Raw genomic sequence first — 22,081 nt, forward strand, 5'->3', positions numbered from 1 at the left:
CCTAAAAAAACAAAATAAGTACCCAACAAAATTAACAGAAGTGGTTTATCTGACACAAAAAAAGCCATCTCAGTTATCAGATCTAAGTCCTATTGAAAAACTGTGGTGAACTAAAGAAAGAGAGACGTGATCTTCTCAACAACCCGGGACACTGGATTAACTTTTCTGAAAAGAATGTGCAAATACAAAAAGCCACAGATCCATCAATGTGTTGGCTTTAACTTTCTAAAAATGTTTTAGGAGAAGATTAAGTGCAGTCCTCTTGACAAAATAAAATAGTGAAAATTACAAGAAGTGTGGCACTGGAGAATTGGAGAAAACTATTAGGTTTTATAATGAATTTCCCCCTCCTAATTAAATTAATATACTCAAATCAAAGCTTGGGCTCCTTATTTTACCAAGTGCAATATTACCACTTCTCCAACAAAAGATTCATTTATTTTAAGGTTAATTACACATCTTTCCCAGGGTGTCAATAGGTGTGGGGGATGTTGTTTTGTTTTTTAGCAGTGAATGTGTAAAGAATTTTTTTTTAAAATAATCAATACGCTGGTTAAACCCTTCTCAAGGTTTTAACGAGATTAATTTTCCGCTGATAGATAATATACTTTCAGCGGTGTTGAACGAGAGCCAGGTCGTGAGTAAAACGGTGATTCCAGCTTGAGGCTCCAATAAACCATCACTTTTAGCTCTTCTACAGCTCAGATGTGCCCCTGTTACAGTTTATATTAATCAAGAATTTGTCACAAATCTTAATGGCTTGACGTCTGGAGGAGGAAAAGGGATTGATGTTTCACTTTCTGCGCACGCATGTCATGGATCATCAACAACACAGAAATTATTCACACCGTGTTAACAAGATTAATCCTTTAATCTAGAGAAACTATCTGTGGAGAACACCTGACAAGCTTTGGTCAAGGCGTTAATCAAAGTATTGATTTGAGTCTTAATGAAGCGGAGAGAACTGTAATGCCTCCTGCCTTATCTCACCTGGAACTTATCCTCTCTGAACTGGAGCAGGTCAGGATGGTCGGAGCGGAGCAGGAATGTCCGTGTGCTGGTGTAAGGGTTGGTGTACGTAATTTTTCTGGAGCTGCCACGCCCGTTACCAGCTGGGACGGACACTTCGAATGCCTGCACACGCCCACACACAAACAGTTTACGGCACACTTGCTTGTCACCGACTTGCTTTGCAAAGTATGGTTAGCTATAGTATCAAAACCGATGTAAAAAACAAAAAAAACAAAAAAAAAACAACACAAGGAACAGCAATAACCATTGGAAAAATTTGAACTGCACAAGAAATAGTTTAAGTTCCTAAATTACGATGATTAAATTGAAATTACAAAGAAAGAGCAACAATCAAAAATCACAACCTGGTTCATTTTGGCATTAATTAAATATCTCAGAAAATAGGAAAGAAAACTATTACATCATATCTGAAGGTTTCTCCAAATAAAACTTGAGACTTTTTAAATAAAATTTTAAACACTATCTTGAATTATATCAAATTGAAACTGTAACTATAAGGGATGGTTGGGGGAACTTGCTGCATTACAATCAAGTGTAGTAAAAACTCTGGATCTGGCTTTCTGCTCCTCTGATCACATATGGCTCTTCACAGCCATAGTTCCAGCGGAAAAGTTTTTCTATACTAAGCCTCCTCTGTGTTGGCAGCAGAAGTCAGTCATTGAAAAAAAAAAAAAACATCATCCAGCCAACTGCTGATAAATTTTCACTTATTTATGACAGACATAAAACAAAACTAGCTTGCGAGCTGTATTAGCTATATTAGCAGATTGCTACCTTCCACTGCTTTGACTCAGAATGCAATGAAGATGTTTGCATGAAACTCAAAGTACAGTGAGAAAACAACTACAGTAAATAGTAAGATTTATGATTAACAAGTTAGAGACCAACTAAGATTTTTTTAAATAAGTTTAAGACATTTTAAGGATGCGCAGACAACCTGTGCTGTAGGTAGTCAGTAATCAGTGTTGTCAAAGTAAATAGATGACAATGTTGAAGGTAAATATGGAATATAAAATTAAGATCACCAAACGCAAACAAAACTTACAGTGGAATAGAAGCAAAGAGGGGTGAGAGAGAAGACCATCACCCCCTGCTGCATAGCAGCCAAGTTTTAAAAAATATATTTTATGTTGCAAAAAAGTAAAAAAAAAATAAATAGTTTCGCATTTTACAAAGTGCAATGTATATAACTGGGGTAACCAGTTACACAACATACCCTAACTCTTACCCTACCTCACCATCCATTACACATAAAGTGAAGTACATCACTTCAAGCCTTTATTTCTTGTAATTTTGATGATTAGCAGCCACATTTGACCAACAACAATTTCGGTCCTCAACATTTCTCAAAACCTTTAGATGAAAGAAAAAAAATCTAGACACAGAATTTCTTGTCGGAGAAGTTCAGAGAAAGATCTTCTCACCTTTGACAGTACAGGACGGTGGACACTGAGACACAGGAGCCAGCCGGCGACCAGCCTTTGCTGATCCACGTCCACAGCGTTCGCATACAGGAAGCGCCTGCCAGCCTGCCATGGCTGGACCCTTAGCTGGAGCTCCTGCACAGCGGCAGGAGGCAAAACAAACACACCGGCCGGGTCCACCTGCAGGGGAGGTGAGGGCGGGAAAGGTTGATTGGACCTGGCAGCAAGGTGATGAGATGCTGGTGATTAGCTTATGAGAACGGCGACAACACAATGAAGGCAAGCAGAGCCGTCGAACGAGTGACAGAAAGAGTGCGACAGGACAAAGACGAAGGGGCGGAAAGGGACAGGGTTAATAAGACAGGGAGTTTAAAAGAGTCAGAGAGAAATAAAGAAGGCGCCCAGTTTACCGAGAGTGGGCCAGAGAAAAGTAAGATGTGGTGAAAAAGGTAGAGAAGAGAACAGACAATGAATCCAGAGAAAGCAGAGGAGGAAAAAGTGACATACACAAGGATGTGAGATTGAGCTCTACTGTGCAGCTGTTTTTCAATCTGCTCGGAGAAAAGCAAAGCTATTCTCTGAAGCTGAGCTTTATCCTGTTTTGTAAGACTCCTTCAGTGCATTCCACAGTCAGCCAAACCTGCTGAGAGCCAGATCAAAGCTGCCACTGATGCATACGGTGAACTCTTTGAAAAATACATCTGTCACTTTCTCAGACGGTACCCTATTTCTACAGGGTAAACATGTTTGGGTCGTACAGTGAGCGCGCAGGAAAACCGTGACAGTCCATCATCCCCTTCTTTGAATATGGGTGAGTATTATGAAATAACTCTGACTGAGAAGCACTGTCTGGCTGCTCTAGCTATCAGATATGAAGAAGAAAACATCTATTGAAAATAAAGGGCAATATGCTGTGCACAGAGCACATTTCTATGTATTCAGATAACCAAGTCTACTTTTTATTTAATTTTTTTAAATCTGAGATCTTTGCAAAATGCAGACACACCTAAACTGAAATGACACACGCTGTCAGTACACACTTCGTTCTTGATAATGACTTGAATCTGAAGCGAGGGGTTATTACAGAGGAGACCTCTGTTATTCCTCTGCTCCGTGCTGCTCTGTGCTGCTCGAAGAACAATTAGCAGGAAATCATTTTTGGATGTGCACTAGGAGAAAAAAATAAAATAAAATCTCTCACTCTGAAAGAAATCTGGCAGGAGAAAAGCTTGTAGCTTCTCATTTGATAAGTAAGGTTTCAGCTGTTTAGTTTCAGCTGGCTTTGCACAATCAACACAGAGGCACAGACAGCAAACATAAAGAGAAATTATACTCAGAAATTAGAGGTCCTGTGACATTTTCTGTTTTTTTTTTTTAGCAAAGAACTCATAATAACTGAAATCTTGGTCCAGTGGTGTTTGTGTGCAAAATGTCCTTTGGATAACATGCAGAGTGACAGAATAGCTTATGAGAGAAGGTGGCAGAAAGGACACAACACTTTGTTCTCCAAGTTAAACCGTCGCAAATCACAGTGTATATAATTAAATGCAGTCCCATAATTTTGGATCCACTAACTGAGTGGATCCAATTTAAAAAAATGTAGAAGAACTATCCAACAGAGGTCTTTCTCACACTAAGAAATAAAGGTATTCTGTGTATGTGTTTTCCATTTTTCCTTGAAGGGGGTGAATATATATGCAATCAGTTATTTTATGTCAAATGTCTTTTTAAAAATCCACATTTTGTCTCTCATGAACAGTTTGGAAATGCAATAAAAAGCATAAAATATCCAAGAATTATGTGCAGTTTTTATAGAAACTGTAGCTTTAGCCTCAGTGACCAGCTATTCTCAATTTACAAGTAAAAATGCCATGAAAATTATCTACTTTACAACTTTTTAGATGCAGATCTCTTCAAAAATGATCTACTATCCTTTCAAGATGGCATATTGAACTGTTGCAACTACAGACTAATCCTTCCTTGTCATCTTTTTCAACATGCATTGTGTGAAATAATTTTACGCTGATAGTGTAGAAATTGATTCAGCTACTTATCTTGCCCTACAATTATTGAATAAAAATGTTGAAGTGAGCACATCAAGTGAGTATATTATTCTCTAACTATTTTAGGGTTCACGTTGTGTTGTGGGGTACAAAATACTGACAAATTAGTTCACTTCATTAGTCATTTAATGTCAAATAGTCCAAACCATTTGCTTTCTTTTGTTTAAAGAAATATCAGGGAACAGAGCAATACCATTCTCCGAAATGGTCGATTCTATTTCTAGTGGTTTTAAATGAATGCGCTTTGGATAATTTGTCCAAAAAGTCACACCCTCAGCTAATTAAATGACTCCTAAATTGTACCCAAGGGAACCAAAGCCTATTCGACAAGTAATTGGCACATGGCAAAGCCAGAGCAACTAACCTTCTCCAGACAGGATGATGCAGCCAATAATGGCAGGAGCAACATGAGCACCCAATAACAGAGCTGTTGCCATCCACTGGAGCAGACAGAGAAATATTATGTATGCACCAGATCGCCAATTGGCAACAAAACATGACTGTGACACACATCAAGGTTAGAAAGCTCAGGGAAAATTTGGATACTGAATAGAGCCCTGATGATAAGAGATGGGGACAATCTGCTCCAATATCTGTATCAAATAAGATACAGACATCATCATTCTTGGACCAGATATCAGGCTGAAGTCGTTGATCCAGACATGGCTGATTTTTACTCAATATATTTTAAAATATCTCCTTCTGTGGATCTATTTTAAGTCAAAAGGTCAAAAATAAATACAAGAGAGATTTTTGTTATTTATTCCGTGTAAAAAAAATGTATAGTGGCAAATGTTATCTGTAAATGTGACAGTAAGAATAACTCGTATAAAATCTCAGTTAAACAGCAACAGCAAAGCAAACCCCCAAAAGGGAAGTGGCTTCATTTTATTGTTTTGAATGTTTAACGTCTGTCTGCCATGTGACACGTCAGGAGAATGTTGACAGACTTTGACACAAGGTAGAAACATTTACAGTTCAAAAAAAAAATATGCACATGCTAGAGATGCTAATGGTGCTAATGTCTAATAAGAGCTGTTAAAAACAGAAACTACTTACTTTATTGAAATCATCTTGTGTGACTTTTCTCAATCTTTCATGCACAAACACGAATACACTTTTGTTCATGAATAATTAATGTTTGTTCACGGCAGAAAAGCTTGTTGTGGAGGGAGTTTATTGCTAGCTTTTACAGACCATTTTACGAACATTTACACGTCAATAAAGTTAAAGATTTCAGAGCACAAATCTGTTTTACGCTGCAGTCAAACTCTGAAGTCCTTTGTCCTTTTACCAGCCTCCCTACTTTCAGCCATCTTTATACACTGCATCATAAATGGCTGCGTCATATAAAAGCAGCTCTTTTATATGATGTTAATATAAACACAAAATTACCACTTTGGGGCCTATTATGTAAATATTAAAATAGGAAATAACAATACAACTGAACACTGACAGTGATTATGTATTTTTTTTGTAATTAGTTGCAATATTAAGATAATAACTACACCAAATATTGAATTAAAAACTCCTTTAGTCTATATAATATGCACTGAATGTATCAAATCATAACAAAACACAAAATAGAGTATCGGAATCTCTATTTACGACTTTCCTAAACCTAATTTATTAATTTACAGTCAATTTAACTTAGTTTGAGTTAATAGAAGCCAAGTCACCCACAGCATGTTTTTATCAGCTAAAATCAAAACACAATAAATTCACCATACTTCTTTACAAATTAAAACAGTGTACCTCAATTTCTTTGGGGTGTGACAAGAAACATTTGATCTTGCGAACGGCCTGCTTCCCCCTCAGAACCAGTGATTGACAGGTTCTCTGGCCAGTCACGCAGCTGACGTCCACCCGCTCCAGAAAATGCACGTAAACCTGCCAGATCTGAGAGGGCGCTGCCTTCCACTTATCACTGTCAACGAAGAAAAAAAACAAAAAAAAAACAAGAAACACACACAGTCGAGAACAATTAAGGCTCCCCCCGGAGATGCAGCAGGTGCAGCTTGAGGTTGGAAATCATAAGAGCTGATCAGCAGCTCTGTGAGGATCTTAATAAGCACAAACATCATCGCCAATCAGAGCTGAGACAAAGGGAACAGAGTCTCAGGAGCGCTAGCTGGCTGTGAGAGTGGGAGGCAATGCAGTCACCTACTCAGTTCTGCTCTGAGACAACAGCACTCCAGAAGCCTTTGGGGATATTTGCAATAGAAATAAGGCTGTGTGAGTTTTCAAGAGCTCATGGAGCATCAGTAACATTTGGAGCTGCTGATGAAATGAAGTGATATCTTCAGATGGTGAACAGATGCACACAGAAGAGCATTTGGGGTTTTCCAGTCACACTTTCTTTTAATTGTTGCAAACTCACACCACAATGTTAAGTACTGAAAGTAGTGGATAATAAGTTTAATATTTGATGTCTTAGACATGATATATGTAGCAAATACTGCCGTTCTCCATTCAGCTATATGTATAGCTTTGACGGAAAATGAAAAGCACTTAGTGTAAGTAGTGGCTTAAAGTGTTTCAAGGGATTTATACTTATTGGCACTCTTTTTCCTCTTTTTCTCACAAAGTCACAGAGGCAGATGAGAAAGCTGGCATGAGAAGTGAGCACCTGCCATTAGGACCAACTTGGGGTTCAGTGTCTTACCCAAGGACACTTCTGCGCATGGAAAGGAAATGCTGGGGACTTTGCCACTAGCTTGCTTTACCAGCTGAGCCACTCTTATGGAGTGAAATGAAAACTGTCTGCAAGTTTGTGAACACCGCTGGTAGCTCCTGTACAAAATGATGCATCTACATTTAAAAATGGCATCTATAGTCTGTATCACTGGTTACACCATTTTGGGGAAAAAAGGATCTAATCTCTCAATAATCAGGCTACTTTAAATCACTAAAGATTAATATATTAAACACACAGTTGATTAATGAATAATGTAAGAATTAAGTCCGACATCTCCTCCGATATAGAAACTGCTACAAAGCAGGAAGACACTTAGAATGCCTTGCAATTGCAAAAGTTTATAGGGGAATATTAATAAACAAACAGCATATTGAGCAAAAAGGAACAGGTCAAGGAGAAATATACATTTAAAACCATTTCTTCCTTCTCAATCCCACAACAAAAAACCGTAATAATATACATCAAGGTGTGCAGCTTTCATGTGAGAAAATGCAAAACAAATGTTCAATACTGTTGCAAGACATTGTAAGTCTTATTGAGGTTCAGTGTAGAACAGGTTATGAATTCTGTAATATCCCTCATTCAGGTCCACTTCCTCACAAAGAGGTACCACTCGGTTTGTGAAAAAACTTGCTCAAGCCTATATCAACATTTCAACTAGTTAAAAATGGACACTCCTTCAGGCTAAGTTGTGTTTGTATTAACCACATACAATCTGTGTGGGCAGCAAACAATACATACGTGAAAACCATGACAAAGAACATCTTTATGTGTGGACTTGGACTCCCTGGTACTTTTAAGTACACATCCTGAGGCTCTCCAGGAACCTAAACAAGAACAGAAATTACGAAAAACATGTTAAACTGGAGACGTAAAATGACTAAGAAAGCAATGACGTGTGTCTCCAGTACGCTATGACGTCCCGATGGAAGCATGGATAAAAACTCATGAATCGGGAATTGCAAGAAAACGCTTTCTACCTCTTTTATCACTAGTGTAGCAATCAGCAAAGGCCACTGTGGGTTACTTGTGGCCAGAACAGAAACATGCAGGAAAGTAATGTCGTCTCACCAGCATCCTCGTCTGACAGATGATATTAGGGTCACTGCAGTGCACAGAAATATGAGAGCAGGAATTTGGGTCTTCGGCTGGTTGACACACAAACAAGGAAAACAAAGAAAATGTTAATACTTACAAGAAAAGGCCACAGATAGGTGGCGCATCTAATCAACATTTATAAGAACATGTCCCAGGAATTAGACTATCATCATGGACTTTTTAATCTTCTCATTTCCATCCCCTGCCTTGGTTCCCCAGGTACCGCTATAATGCAAAATACATTACCTCTGTGACTGAAATTAAAAAAACACATTTATCTCCAGTAGATCTATATATGTACACTCAGTGCAGCACAAAGGAATGTTGTGGCTTAGGGAAAAGATCGATGACAGGAGGTTGTCTGAAAGAAGCCTAACGACCTGTTGAGCCTTCCCACGGCGGCAGGCGGATGGCCTTTTTCAGGAAACAGAGTTCAGGGTGGTAAAGTCGGAAAGTCTGGTCCACAACGTGGGGCGTTGGCTCCACGTTCACCTGGCAGATGGCCATTGGCTTGCCGTCTTCTGCTCTGAATGTAACCTGTGGAGGGAAGAGGTGAAATATCAGTGTGATGCACTGCAGGCTTGAAGTCAAATTGAATTTTCTACATAAAACGACTAATGAAGGGCTGTTCTCTGTGGAGGAGAGGATGAGAGGTAATTCTAAATAAATCATTCATGTAAACTGTATATAGACATCTATCTCCAGTAAAAACAATAAGCATGTGTAATAAATATAGCATAATGTTAAGGAAAATTTACAGCATTTAAATCACCTTGAAATCAAACCTGGCGAATCGTGTACAAAGAGTTGCAAGAATTTTCTACTAAATTTTTTAAGTACACTAAAGTTAATAACAAAAACACTATAACTTATTTTTAACTGTATGGTTGTGACTGCAAATCACATCATTCATAGCACCACAAACATAGTTCTTGACAAACATTCACATTTGAAGAATAAGCCCATTTGGCTTATTTTGGAGAGCAATTACTTAAAAAGTGTGATTTATATCACTAATCTGCAAACATTAGCTAAATTTATTCATATTTTTGAATATATTAATAATTAGTGATTTTCTCGTAGAACAAACTATGGAGAAAAAAGCAAAAAAATTACATTTCCAATCATAGTGTCGGTTTTGTTTTTATTTGCCATTAATAAACGTATTGCGACAACAATAAATTAAAACTTTTATAAGACGTTGTTTCACAATAAACCACACAATAAATGCCCACCTCTACTGCACATGAAACTGTCCGTACACACGGATCCAAGCACAATTCCTTTGAATATTTTGATCATTGTGGAATCAGCAGGTGAATGAGGGAATATCAGACTCCTCCCTCAATACGCCTCCATTTCCAGATACACAAATAGATGTAAAATAAGCCTTGCACGTTCAATTCTCTCGGCTGCATGGTCAAATATCACGTGTTCTTGTGAAAACAGGGAAAACTAAGCAGGTCGTTAGTCCTGCCCTGAGAGGCTTATCCAGTTAAAACAGGAAATCCACTTGAAAGATTGAAAGTTCACTCAGTTGAAAGATATTACACATTAAAACAAGATAATGTTTTCACTTCAAGCCTGCTGAGTCCTCAGCGGATCCAACACAAACTGCTGTTCACCAACCTGAAGGAATCCCCACCTCCTTACATTTGCAGATCACACACGTACATTTATTCATTGGTAGATCGATACGAATAAAAATTCACCTAGAAAATCCTGTAATGTGCGCATGGTTGATGGTAGGAGGATGTGAGCAATGGACAAAAATTAGAGATAAATAGCTTTAGCTCCACCAGTTTGTTTAATTATGAGATCCTTAACCAAACTCAGATGTTCAGAAAAAAATGATCCTCTAAATCTTGATTTTTATTAACTGGCATAAAAACCTATAGATATCACAACAATCCCCTAAAGAAGTGAACAACCTGAGACTCTTTGCCTCTCCACATCTGCTACCATATCATATTAAGAACGATGTCCACCTGAATACAAATTAGTTGTGTCTAATAACCCTGACCCTTTGAAGACTGCTGCATAAAGTAGGCAACAGGATGTGCATTAATCAGGATGTGTATATACTTTAGTTTAATCACTTATATTATTATAAACAGTCTGTTTTATATCCCAAACTCTTTGTAACAGGGTTCTTAGACTTTCCATCCAAAGGTCCAAACTGTATTCCTAAAGCGAGAACCAGAACAACTAGGGATCAGCAAATCCTCCCTATTAAACGTGTTTTCAACTTGTGAGATGGACAAATTGCACTTTCAGTTTGGAATTGTTGTAATTATTCACAATAAAGCATATATATAGTTTTATAAGAATGTTTAACTTACCTTGATCAACTTAATTATACTTCGTGCCTCAATAAATTAAGTGTTTTTTCAAACAAATTAGTAAACAAACTTACGCCCAAAACATTTAATTGTTTTATTATAGAAGGAAAAAAAAAAGAAATCGATAAGGCGGCAAATACTTTTATCCACAATCCATCATTTCTAATAAGTACCACAAATAAAATATTATTTGAAGTTAAATTTGGGTAGAGACAAGAAGAAGAAAAAGAAAAAAAAAAAAGAAACTGGGATGCAATGCGCTTCCCCCAGCGCTCTAAACAGGCAGATAAAATTCATACCAAAGCAACCCTGAACAGGAATGTGTCCGATTCTTATGACTCATACACGAAGGTCAGTACAACACCTCTCCAGAGTCTGTTAAAGCTTTCCGAGTTTTGTTTTTGCAGTCAACTTAAGGTTTAAGTTAGACCTGGAGGTTTTCTTGCACACGTTTCTTGGTGTCTGAAGCCTCGACTTGACCTCTCCCTTTACTCAAGTTCCTAATTAAATTACAAACTGCAGAGACAACAATCTGAAAAGGGGGATCCTTTGATAACCTTCTCTCCCTTTCAGAACATCAATTAGGTGAATTTACCGAAGGCTGAGGAGCTTCTTAGAGGAGCTGATGGATCCCAAATTGGGACTCCACTTAAGAGGCTTTTAGGCAGCTTATTGAGAGTTGCATCACTAGTGAGAAAGACGGCTGAATAGTTTACAGGATATGTGAAGATGCTGTTTGTGAAAGATCAAAGCTGCGAGATCTTGGCACAAGTCAACAAGAACTTTTTTCCTCCACTATGCCTTAGCTCCTCTCCTTATGTTTATGCTTTTTGTGTACAATACTCAGAAAGATGTAAAAAATTACTTTTAAATTATTCAGTATTCTAATTCAATGTTCACAACATAAACATTTTGAAAAGTGATGTTTAAAAAAAACAAAACTTAAAGCAGCGTTTTCAATCTTTACTTTGATACAATACAAAAGTATCCCCAGCAGTCTGATAGATGAACATTTCCAGTCCTGCAAGCTAAACTCAAACAATTTGCTTGCTGAACGCAGAGCAGCTGTCCAAACCGTGGGAGTATCAGCTTTGCGGCGACATGCTGACCTGCAGTTGTGGCCTATATCTGCCGATGTATGCTGACTGACAGCGAGGCCAGAGCTGGCATACTGACAGCTCTGCTGTTGGGACTTGTCAGTTTTAGCGGGATACAGATTTGATCCAGTCCCGACCTCTTTGACCTGTTGACTTTTTTTTTTTTCTTTGTTAGTTTGCTTGCTCCGACTTGCAGTGCTGACCGACTCAGAAAATACCAAAACTGGAGGAAGGGGCTGGGGGCAGAAGTGGTGCACAAATACTTGGCAGACTGGCACATATTTATCAACCCTGGGTAATGTGATCAAATCAAAATACTGCAAAATAAACACCAGGAGGATCATGGTGTAACGCAGGTTGATGAAGATATGTGAAGATGCTGTTTGTGAAAGATGAAAGCTCCATTCTGCAGATAAATGGCCCAGTTATCTGTTTGAATTGGATCATCAGGAACATTGCAACATCTTGTTGACAGCTGTGGCTCTGTTAATATGAGACCTAGGATAAACGTGCAAAAACTCCGTGTGGATGAAAACAAACACCCTTAACACCCATCTCCACCATGAAACACGGCAGTGGTAGTATCATGCTTTTCTTCAGCAGGGACTGGAGGGCAGGTGTTAACACTAGGACAGATGAAGCTATATGGAGCGTGATCCTGGATCAGAGTGGAGTCAAAGCTATAATGGAATACTTTACAGGATTTCTCCAAGTTCCACCAACTCAAATTTGATGGCTTTTAAGACCCTTTTAAGTCTGTTAAAAATATTATTTCATTCTCACATTTTGTTGGTATTTACAATAACACAAAAAAATGTTCTATAAAACTAATTCCCATTGCCCACATTTGTGGACATCATCAACAAAACTAATGACACCAAGTCCTTCTGTCCACATATGTGTACATCATGTTTAGCAGCATGGTAAATCTCTGCAGATACTAACTTTGGCAAAATTTTACTACAACAACAAACACTGAACACTTTTATAAATATCTGAACAAAAACTTTGATTTAACTTTTTACCAGAGCAAAGTTTGGATCAAAAGCTGCCATGAGAATTTTGAGGCGTGTTATCAGCCATCTTGGCTCTAACCTGTAATGTGCTCTACTCTACCACTACCACTATGTGGCAGTATAATGACCTCACATGTGGACACCAGGCCCCATATAGAGCAAAACTTTGCATTGTGGACTAGACGACCCAAAACGTGATGTGCACATCTGTAGATGCCAGGTCCTAAGATCTCGAGACTAATAAATAATTAGAATAGAGGCTAATAAAGAGAAGTTATGTTAATCCCACAGTCTTACTCTTAATAGTTTTCACTTCCTTTTTTAGTGACGTGTGTAAAAAATGAGAAGGTAAGAAATGCTATCCTGGCATTCCTCAGGGAGTTGTCTGTGGGTTTTTGTGCATACAAGACTGTGAACTTTATGATGGAGCTTAAAGTTAACTGATAAAAGCTTCAGATCCAAAAATCTATTCAGAAATTTAAGATTAGGTGTCTTTATCCTCTTTTGCCATATCTAACCCATTAAGACATTATGCAGCAGATGGGTATGTGGCTTCTTTTTGAAGCCTAAGATGCATCTTTACATTAAAGGTTTCAGATAAAAGGTTTTTCGAAGGAGAAAACACAAGCACATCCGAGATAACTCAAAATCTGCAGATGGAGATAAAACTAGTTCAAGATCCATAGAATATTGTACAAGGCGTAATGGGACACTGTGTACCTTGATAATTTTGGCATTAATAATGTTGGACAGCGTCTTCTTGGCCATCTGGGAACCTTTGCCTGTAGGCAGGAAGCTTGGTCCCTGTAAGGATTCGATAAAAACACACACTGTTATCAAAACTGAGCATCTACATATAAACACCAATTTATTCTCAGGAAATACAACATTTACAAACCCCGCAAGAAAACTGCGAATGGTAACAACAGACAACAAACTAAGGGCTTCAAGCCACCAGACATCCACTGAGGATTAAACATCTGATATAAGTGACACTTGTTTTGAACCAAAAGAAATAAAATGAGAAAGCCAGAGTGTCCTTTAAATAAATCAGCTGTGATTACTAAACACTGGGTTGCAGGGACATCATCCTCAAGTCTTAGCCTCACTCCACATTTTATTTGCATTTTATTTTATTTGAGCTCATGACCAATATATTTCAAAAGATGCTAATGTACTTGAATCAGTATTAAAACACAAACAAAACAAAAACTAGTGTTCAGAAGTCCCTTGGAGTTTTCTCACATGGTAGCATAAAGTCTGCTTCTTATAGTTAAAAAAAATAGAAATAAAATCTCTTTAAACGTTATGTTGTAAAAAAAAATAAATAGGGAAAGAGAAATCACAACAGTTCATTCAAAGTCACCGTCTGATCTGAACTTCACCTGGACAGATGTGGTGTGGTTGCACAGGAAGCTCTGGTACTTCAGTGGGATGTGGACACTTTCTTTAGGCCGGAGATAAATCCTGGGACCAGGAGCTGCTTCTTCCACGTGAAACATGTTCTCCTCCAGCGGGGTAGAGGTTTTCGTTATTGCTTTGAAGTAACGCCACTCCTCTGTGTCGGTGATGACACTGGATGAAAAGATTAAAGGACAGAAATGTGATCAAAGCAAGATTTACATATTTTTAAGCCATTCAAGATCACAATGTGACTTGTTATGTGATCAAAATGTGGTAGAGCTGAAGAGACACACGCCGGAAAAAAAAAAAAATCTGATTTCTGTTTCTGTAGAACGACCAAATGGATGAGAGGGATCGGCTGGTACGGAAGAAAGCAACATATGGTTCAACTCTGGAATATGTCTGCGGTTTGAGAGAAACTGCAAAAAGTACCAAGATGGGTATACCTCACATTTAATAGAACATATCTGAAGACTTGTCATAAGTTAAACATAAATTTGTAAGAAAATCCATGATCATGTATTAAAGAACCATCTTGCTTTCATGCAAGCCCAAAACCAGGTTAGGGTCACGACTCATTTTGTTTTTTACTTCTTCTTTTTAAGAAGAAAGTTGCTGTGGAAGATGAGATCCAAATCAATTCCTTAGCTGCTCTACAAACTGCAAATCAAAGCCTCTGCAAATCTGACAAAACTTGCATCAGATCAAAGTTTCAAATCTGTTGTGTGATTTCAAGACATCTGAAAAATAATCTTGTAAGATTGTTTTATTTTGTATTTAATGTGCACAATGTTTCAAAATGGTTCAAACTGGTTTTCTTTAGAAATGATCGTAAAATGTTTTCTTCACAATAAACTGATCTGATGGAATGGATACAAATCAGAAACCAAATTGAACATTTTAAAAAGAATAGTAAGATGTCATTCACATGAAACTAAACAAGTAAACATTCAGTGCTCAAATAAAAAGTACAACAGGAACTGGAAGAATCTTTGAGCATATGTTTTTGTTTCCACAAAAATGTCAAAGTTGATTGTAAAGTGACATAAAATCAAGAACATAACTCAAAAAGAAAACCTGAACACCAATAAATGCCTTTATTGAGGCATAAAACCCAATCTGTAAAATGTCAACAAATTAGAAGCTTCTTAAAATCAGTAATAAACACTTTTAAGTTTATAGTAAATAGACCAGCAACAAAATCCAGCAACAAGTAAGTACCTAAATGGAATGGAAAATAACAATGATACATGAAACCAAACTTTAAGTTTTAGATATTTTTGCAAAACCATGTGTAAGAAAACACACTCTGCATGACCCCTAAACAACACTGTGAAACATGAGGATGCTGTTTGAAAATCATGTTTCGTTTTTTCAACAGAAGTTGGCAGAGAAATACCCAAAAAGACTTACAACTATTATTGCGGCAAAAATGTTTTTCTACAGCGTATGGTTTCAGGAGGGCTGACTACAAATAAAATACAAATTTTTTTTCAAAATCGGATTTGCAAAAAAAAAACTATCTCTGAAAAAACATCTAGTACTCCTCCTACTTCACAATTACACACCACCGTGTGCAGCTTTACCACATACAATCCCAACAAAATAAACTGTGTTTGTGTTTGTAATGTGTCTTTGTGTAAGAAAGGCACATTTAATAAAATTAGTCATTATTTTTATAGTGCATAATCTCCTGAAATGAAGGTAACCAACCATTTCATCATGAGTTGGGAGGCTTGTTGTTAATGTACAACTCTGTATTTTTAAAAGCCATGAATAAAATCTTAAAACGAGGGCTGTCTGTGCCTCACTGGTAGAGGAAGCACACCTCTACTGTCCTCAACGATTCGATTCTCGACCTCAGCATGCTGCATGTCATCCCCTTCTCTCTCTGCCGACCTTCTTGTCAAGCTACTGATGAATAAAGACTTCTGGTGACACAAGATCTTAAAAATAAAGGGAAATCTTAAGTCTGAAGTCTAACGGGCACACACTCTACTGAACAGCCAGGAGTAAACTTTCACTAAACTCCTGAACCAAGCAGCTGCACTTCCACCACACTTACTTGCCTTAAATTATTGACAGCGTGTATGGAAAAGGTGTAAAGAGGACAGAATTTGCCCCAGTTGGGTCCCCTAATAAATGGATTTCCAGGGAATAACGACCAGAACGCGATAACCCATTCCAACAGACGAAATGTCTTATCTCTCCTCCTCTTTTTCTCTTTATATGCAAAAATTTTCACACACAAATGCATTCAGGGAACGGTTGCTTTAGACTTCAAAGGTTTGAAGCCATGGGAGTGGAGGGGGAAATTTCTTCTCAATAGGAGACTGGGAGTTTTTAAATTTTTTAGAGCTGCATCATTGCCAACTTTAGGCAGAGATGCTACAGTCTATTCTATGAAATGTATCTGGATATTCCCACAGTGCGGTTTGAATAAAACATTTTGCCCTTGGCATAGACAACAAAGAGGTTTTTATGGGTGTTTGTTTCACCTGCGAGTTTTTATTGCAAACTGTTGGTCGATTAATTATTAAATAAAAGTAAAAAAAGCAAAGTAACAGAAACCAAAAACCAAAGAACAAGACGACTGAAATGCAGAGCTGAAAACAGCATAGGAAAAACAAATTATGGGAGAAAAGCAGCACAGCTCGGAGAAAACACACAATCTGCTAGCCATCAGTCTTCCAGCACACAGGGCTTGGTCAGGCAAAGTGCAAAATTCCCAACAAAAAGATGGCAACAGGTAGCAAACGTGTCCATCAAGAGGAGCCTCTGGGCTTGAAAACAACTGCTGACATCAAAGCTACAGCTAGCTTAGCCTTTCACTAAGTACTCTGTCTTCCAAGACGGTGCTGGAATGGCCAGTTAGGGCGAGCCTCGTTTCTGGTTTGTTTTTGTAGAACAAAGACCTGACCCAAAGCTCGCCCCAGGTTCTCAAGAAACCTACGTGTCAAACATCGGCTGAAACATTGATGAGGAAGCGACAGCAGAGCAACTTTGGTGTTTTGACCAAGCTGCTGCTCATGTAGTCCAACATAGATATCATAGACATTTTACTTCCCCGCTGAGATGGAGAAGAAAACAGATTAAATATGGATGAAAGGATTACAAGGGAATTCACAATGAAATCCCTTTTGCCTGAAACTTTTCTGGAGTTGTGTAGGATTGGTAAGAGTTGCCCATCGTCGACTTAGTTTATTATTCAAACATCTTTCTTGTTTTGGAGTAACCTCATCTAACGATATATGTATGTATTTTTGACAGAACACAATATTCATTTTAAATATATCAAGAAGAGGTTGGAAATGCTGCTGTATGCATTTGGCATGTTGATCTTGAATTTGGACTATACAATAAACCTGTAAATATCACAAGTGTCACCCCATTTTCTCCTTGATAAGCAATTTTACACTGAGTGGGAAAACATGAATAATCTGATTATGATGTAAAACGCTTTAGATACAGGCCAGGAATGGGCATAAGGAAACATCTATTTGCAAAGGTTTGGCACATGTATCATGCATCTTTACGGACAATTTTGTTCCATTAAAAAAAATGGAAAAAAAATTATGGGAGAAAAGTAGCACAGCTCGGAGGAAACACAATCTGTATGCACCCACATACATTTCGTATATGGGTGCAATAGGCACATTTATTGATTATACAGATGGACAAGAAACAAGGATTTAATAGTACAATCATAATCCTGATTATGACAGTAATCAAGATTATTACTATAATAATAATCTTGTTTCAGGAAGTTGTAGTCAGGTAACACAATGAGAGGATCACTCTTTACACAATTTTATTAACATTATCATAATCTCTGTAACAGTAACTCGTCCATAACTATCTGTAACCTATGGTTACGTGTCCTAATCTGCTCACAATTTCAAGGTACTTGAGATTTCTGTCAGTGCTTGTGTTTGAATTATTCAACATATCTGCATAAGGTTTTAACAAGTGGAAAATAATTTTTTTTCAGATGGTTTAAAAAGTATGTGAATAACTTCAACATAGGGTTTATTGCACAACTCAAAGTCAAGTGAGTCACTGAAACTAAAATCTTTCAAACATTTTTTTATTTATTTGAAAGGGTTAAAAAAAAATCAATAAATTCATAACTAAAACATTTCCGGTTTTATCAATTCTCAAAAATCAGAATTAAATTAAATCTTTATTTGAATTCCTGTCTTTAATCTCTTCCATGTAGGGTAGGATAATCCAGGACACATTGAAGCTCAACATGCGGGAGAGTTGCTTATGTACAGTAAAATATCATAAGGTCAAAAAATGTATGGTGCACTTGAGGAACTACGAGTTTCACTAATGAAACCCAGATGCTGCAAAAGACACATGTCCAATAATGCCAAACTTTTGTTCCTCATTCACACATTGCAGCACTTGGTAAAGGTGAAAGCGTTTGGTACAAATAGTCACTCTGCCTTGTCAAGAAATAAAGAAAGAAAGAGGGTGCTAAGCCAGTAAGAGGACAGATAGTGGGATTGATGACTCTCAATTAGAGGAGGCCCAGTGGCCGGGCTAATGCCATAATGATTTATCCATGGTGTGCCGCTGCCTTTGTTGATCAACCTGATATATGTTAATCCAAAGCTCAAGCATGATCGGAATCCAAAACAAAAGACTCTGTGAAGGCGGGGATTAACAATGATGCTAAATGAAAAGAAACGGGCACGGCATGGAGACGGGGAAAGAATCACGCACAAACATCAGGAATAATGGCTGCTGTGTTTGGATTAAAGGGGTTATTTGGCATATTGACAGGCTTACAGATGCATCTGTGTCAAGGACATGTTTGTGTTTCTGAAGGCGAAAGAATCTTCATTGTCTGAGAGTCTATCAAGTTTCCTTGAATAATGAGCAAAAAGTTGAAACATAGATCCATGTAGAAACATTCCTGTTAACTGAAATTATCTCCTTTATCATTGTTGATGTAAAAATGTGAAATTTACCTCCAAATAATCAGCCTCTATATGGACTACTCAAGAATAGTCCAAATAAATATGCACGCATATTTATTTGTGATGCTCATGCCCACAGGTAGGAGTGAGGATCCACTGTCAAATCATCAGCTGCATCGGGACTCTCTCCAAGACGTTTTGAGCCCTGGTGTAACATTTTCAGAGAGTCTGCGTTTCAGCAGACTTTGCCTCAGGGAATTGCCCACAGTTCATAGCTCCATGACAAGTACGGCCCAGAGGCACAAAGTAAAAACAAACCAAAAAGAAAGTGTACTGGTGCAAAGATGGACGTTCTTTAGCATGTAAACCTGAAGTTTAAGGGAGAAAAAAACTCTTGAGAGTCTCGAATTACTGGAATCCTACAGGTGTTCAATTTTAAATCCAAAATCTTCATCAGCACTGAGTCTGATGGCACAAAACAGGCCAAAAAAATGTATTAATTCAAATGGAGGAGGAGAGAAGAACAGACGACACAACCGAAAAGTACCACTTTTAATGCCACTCTGAGGAATAAATGTTTGGCTCCTAAATGAAGATGTAATTATCGTGTAAGTGTTGATTGTGGGTCGCTGTTAGTTCCAAAGCATTACCTCACAAACAGAAGCACGTGGAAAGTGTTTATTATTTCGCTCTAACGTTTGAGTACGTCTGCAGCTGTTCATTGAAGAAACTGCAAATCTGTTTTCAAAACTACATTTAAAAATGTATTTTTGGTGAAACCTACAGCCAGAGTGGTGCAGGTTTTCCTATCCATTTATGCATTTTTTCCACTGTCTCTATTACAGACAGCTGGCCTGGCCCATTGCTTCTGAGCCTTTTTCTGGTTAGTTTTAAACTGATTCTGGACTGAAGTGGATTGTATATAATTGGATATGAATTGGACCTCTTTGACTTGTAAAGTGTCTCCCTTCTCTATACAATGTTTAGCTGCCCTATCTTTATGTATTAACTTGTGGCATAATAACAAGAGTAGGGAAATTTCAAAGTGGTTGAATTGTTTAGTTGTCAATTAAGGGCCAACTTCTCAGTCTGCTACACCGGAGTGTGTGAGGTGTGAGGATACATTATTCCACAACACAGAGCACAAATAGGCTCATGAGCTTTAACATCACCAATGGAAACACATTCACAAAGTGTGAACACAGCTTAACATAGGAGCATGGCTTGTTACGATCTAACAACAGAAAACAGATACGGCACAAAAAAAAACACATGTTCACACCTAGTGTGTTAGATTGGAGAGCCACCAATAAATTTACAACATCCTTCCAGTTTAAAAGAGGTAACACATACTAAGCAAGCATAGCACCGTGTTTACAAATTAATGAATTAAGAAGTCTTGGGAGCAACCAATAAAAGTTGCGTGTGACGATGAAAAATGTGGCTCGACGTGTCACAGTAAACATGTTAAAAACAACATTGAAATGCAGGTGGGTAAAGACAATTTACGTATGGATGAATCCCTCATAAACACATTTACTAAAAAATATCTGAGAGGATAAGCTCAACAGATTTCTTGTTAAAAACAACAGAATATTAAAACATTTTTTAAAAAATGTCTGTGTGTGAAAAAAGGTGAAAACAGATACAACAAAACTGATCTCTTGAGCTTTGGACTACAAAGATGGTAAGATCCCCAATGATGTTACTAATTTTTTATTTTTTATACATTTGTAAAACACTCAAACAATTGTTCCACATTGTCATAATGGGGTATCTGTGTGCAAAACTGTAACATAAAATGTGGAAAAACAGAGCACTTTAAGTACTTTCCGTATGCGCTGTAAATATTTAAGCACATAAAGTTTTGTGTCGACAGCTTACAGCACACACTTGTTACTTTGAGGCACGCTAGAAGTATCACGCTGTGGCCATAAAATGTTTTAATTTCTTTAAGAAAACCTTTGTTCTTATTTTTTCTGAAGGAAGATTAGGTTTCTCAAAATAAATAAAGGTGCAGACAAAGGTAGATACCACACCCTAGTAACTGTCTGGAGAGTCTCACCTGAGCTCAGAGTCGTCGCTGTGAATGGTGACGGTCTGAGGGACGTTAAAGGGATTCTTCAGGACAAACTCCATGTATTCAGCAGAGCCCAGGCTGGCATAGAGAAGGTGCTGTGTGGTGATGGCCTGGCTCAGCATGTTCGCAATTCCCTCCGCCTTGCTGTACTCGTCGCTGGGCTGATGTTCTCTGATCAACCGAGTTGCTGGATTTAGACCCTGACACCAGAAAAACAACACCAAAGGACTGATGAATGTTTTATAGTGGCATCATACTGCACACGATCGTGGTCTTCACCCAAAATGTTCTCTGTGAACTGCCGTGACAGTTTCCAGAGCAGTTTGGTGATCGGTTTTGATCTTCTGGGCAGTGTTCTTGTGCGACAGCCCATAGCTCTAACACTGTCAGAGCAGAGTGTTCAGTTAATGACTTTGTGGAGTAAAATGTCATCAGTACTGGAAGGGACACTGGCCAATGTACACCCAGTAAAATTCAGGTTGCACTAAATCAATAATTTTCTCCATGACCTTTCGGTGACTATTTCAAGACATATTTTATCACTTCGCTGCTTCCCCCCTGATTGCATTCTTTCTACACAACACAGTTTGGATAAATGTCTTGCAAACCTAGCAGGCAGGTTTACTGCTGCAGACTCTCCGTCTACGTCAAGTGTTTGGGGTAAAAACTAGGTATTCCAATTTAACAAAGAACATCCATATTCGGGAGCATTAAATACTGGAAATATTTTTCTAAACCTGCCAAAATTTATTTTCGATTTTAAAAGCATACACACACCCACACACATAAATACATGCATGTACAGGTGCGTGTATGCATGCGTGTGGGTGCACACAAACGTGTTTGTACGCGTTTGTCACTTGTTTTGAAACTTGTACTCTGCTAAGAAATTAAATGCT

The 22,081-nt window shown here is 37.9% G+C and overlaps 1 protein-coding gene across 2 annotated transcripts in view; it reads right to left on the reverse strand.

Annotated features, from left to right (window-relative positions):
* Positions 1–22,081, reverse strand: part of nphp4 (nephronophthisis 4) — a 168,038-nt gene that overhangs the window by 3,516 nt on the left and 142,441 nt on the right. For both annotated transcript variants that reach the window (XM_044117171.1, XM_044117160.1), the window contains 9 exons: positions 21,168–21,382; positions 14,156–14,345; positions 13,491–13,574; positions 8,696–8,852; positions 8,289–8,365; positions 7,959–8,044; positions 6,275–6,446; positions 2,457–2,636; positions 991–1,134 (listed from right to left, as the gene is read on the reverse strand). In XM_044117171.1, the coding sequence (XP_043973106.1) occupies positions 991–1,134; positions 2,457–2,636; positions 6,275–6,446; positions 7,959–8,044; positions 8,289–8,365; positions 8,696–8,852; positions 13,491–13,574; positions 14,156–14,345; positions 21,168–21,382 (1,305 nt within the window). The remainder of the gene's footprint in view (positions 1–990; positions 1,135–2,456; positions 2,637–6,274; positions 6,447–7,958; positions 8,045–8,288; positions 8,366–8,695; positions 8,853–13,490; positions 13,575–14,155; positions 14,346–21,167; positions 21,383–22,081) is intronic.

Source organism: Gambusia affinis, linkage group LG01, assembly GCF_019740435.1.
Source record: "Gambusia affinis linkage group LG01, SWU_Gaff_1.0, whole genome shotgun sequence".
Taxonomy (NCBI): domain Eukaryota; kingdom Metazoa; phylum Chordata; class Actinopteri; order Cyprinodontiformes; family Poeciliidae; genus Gambusia; species Gambusia affinis.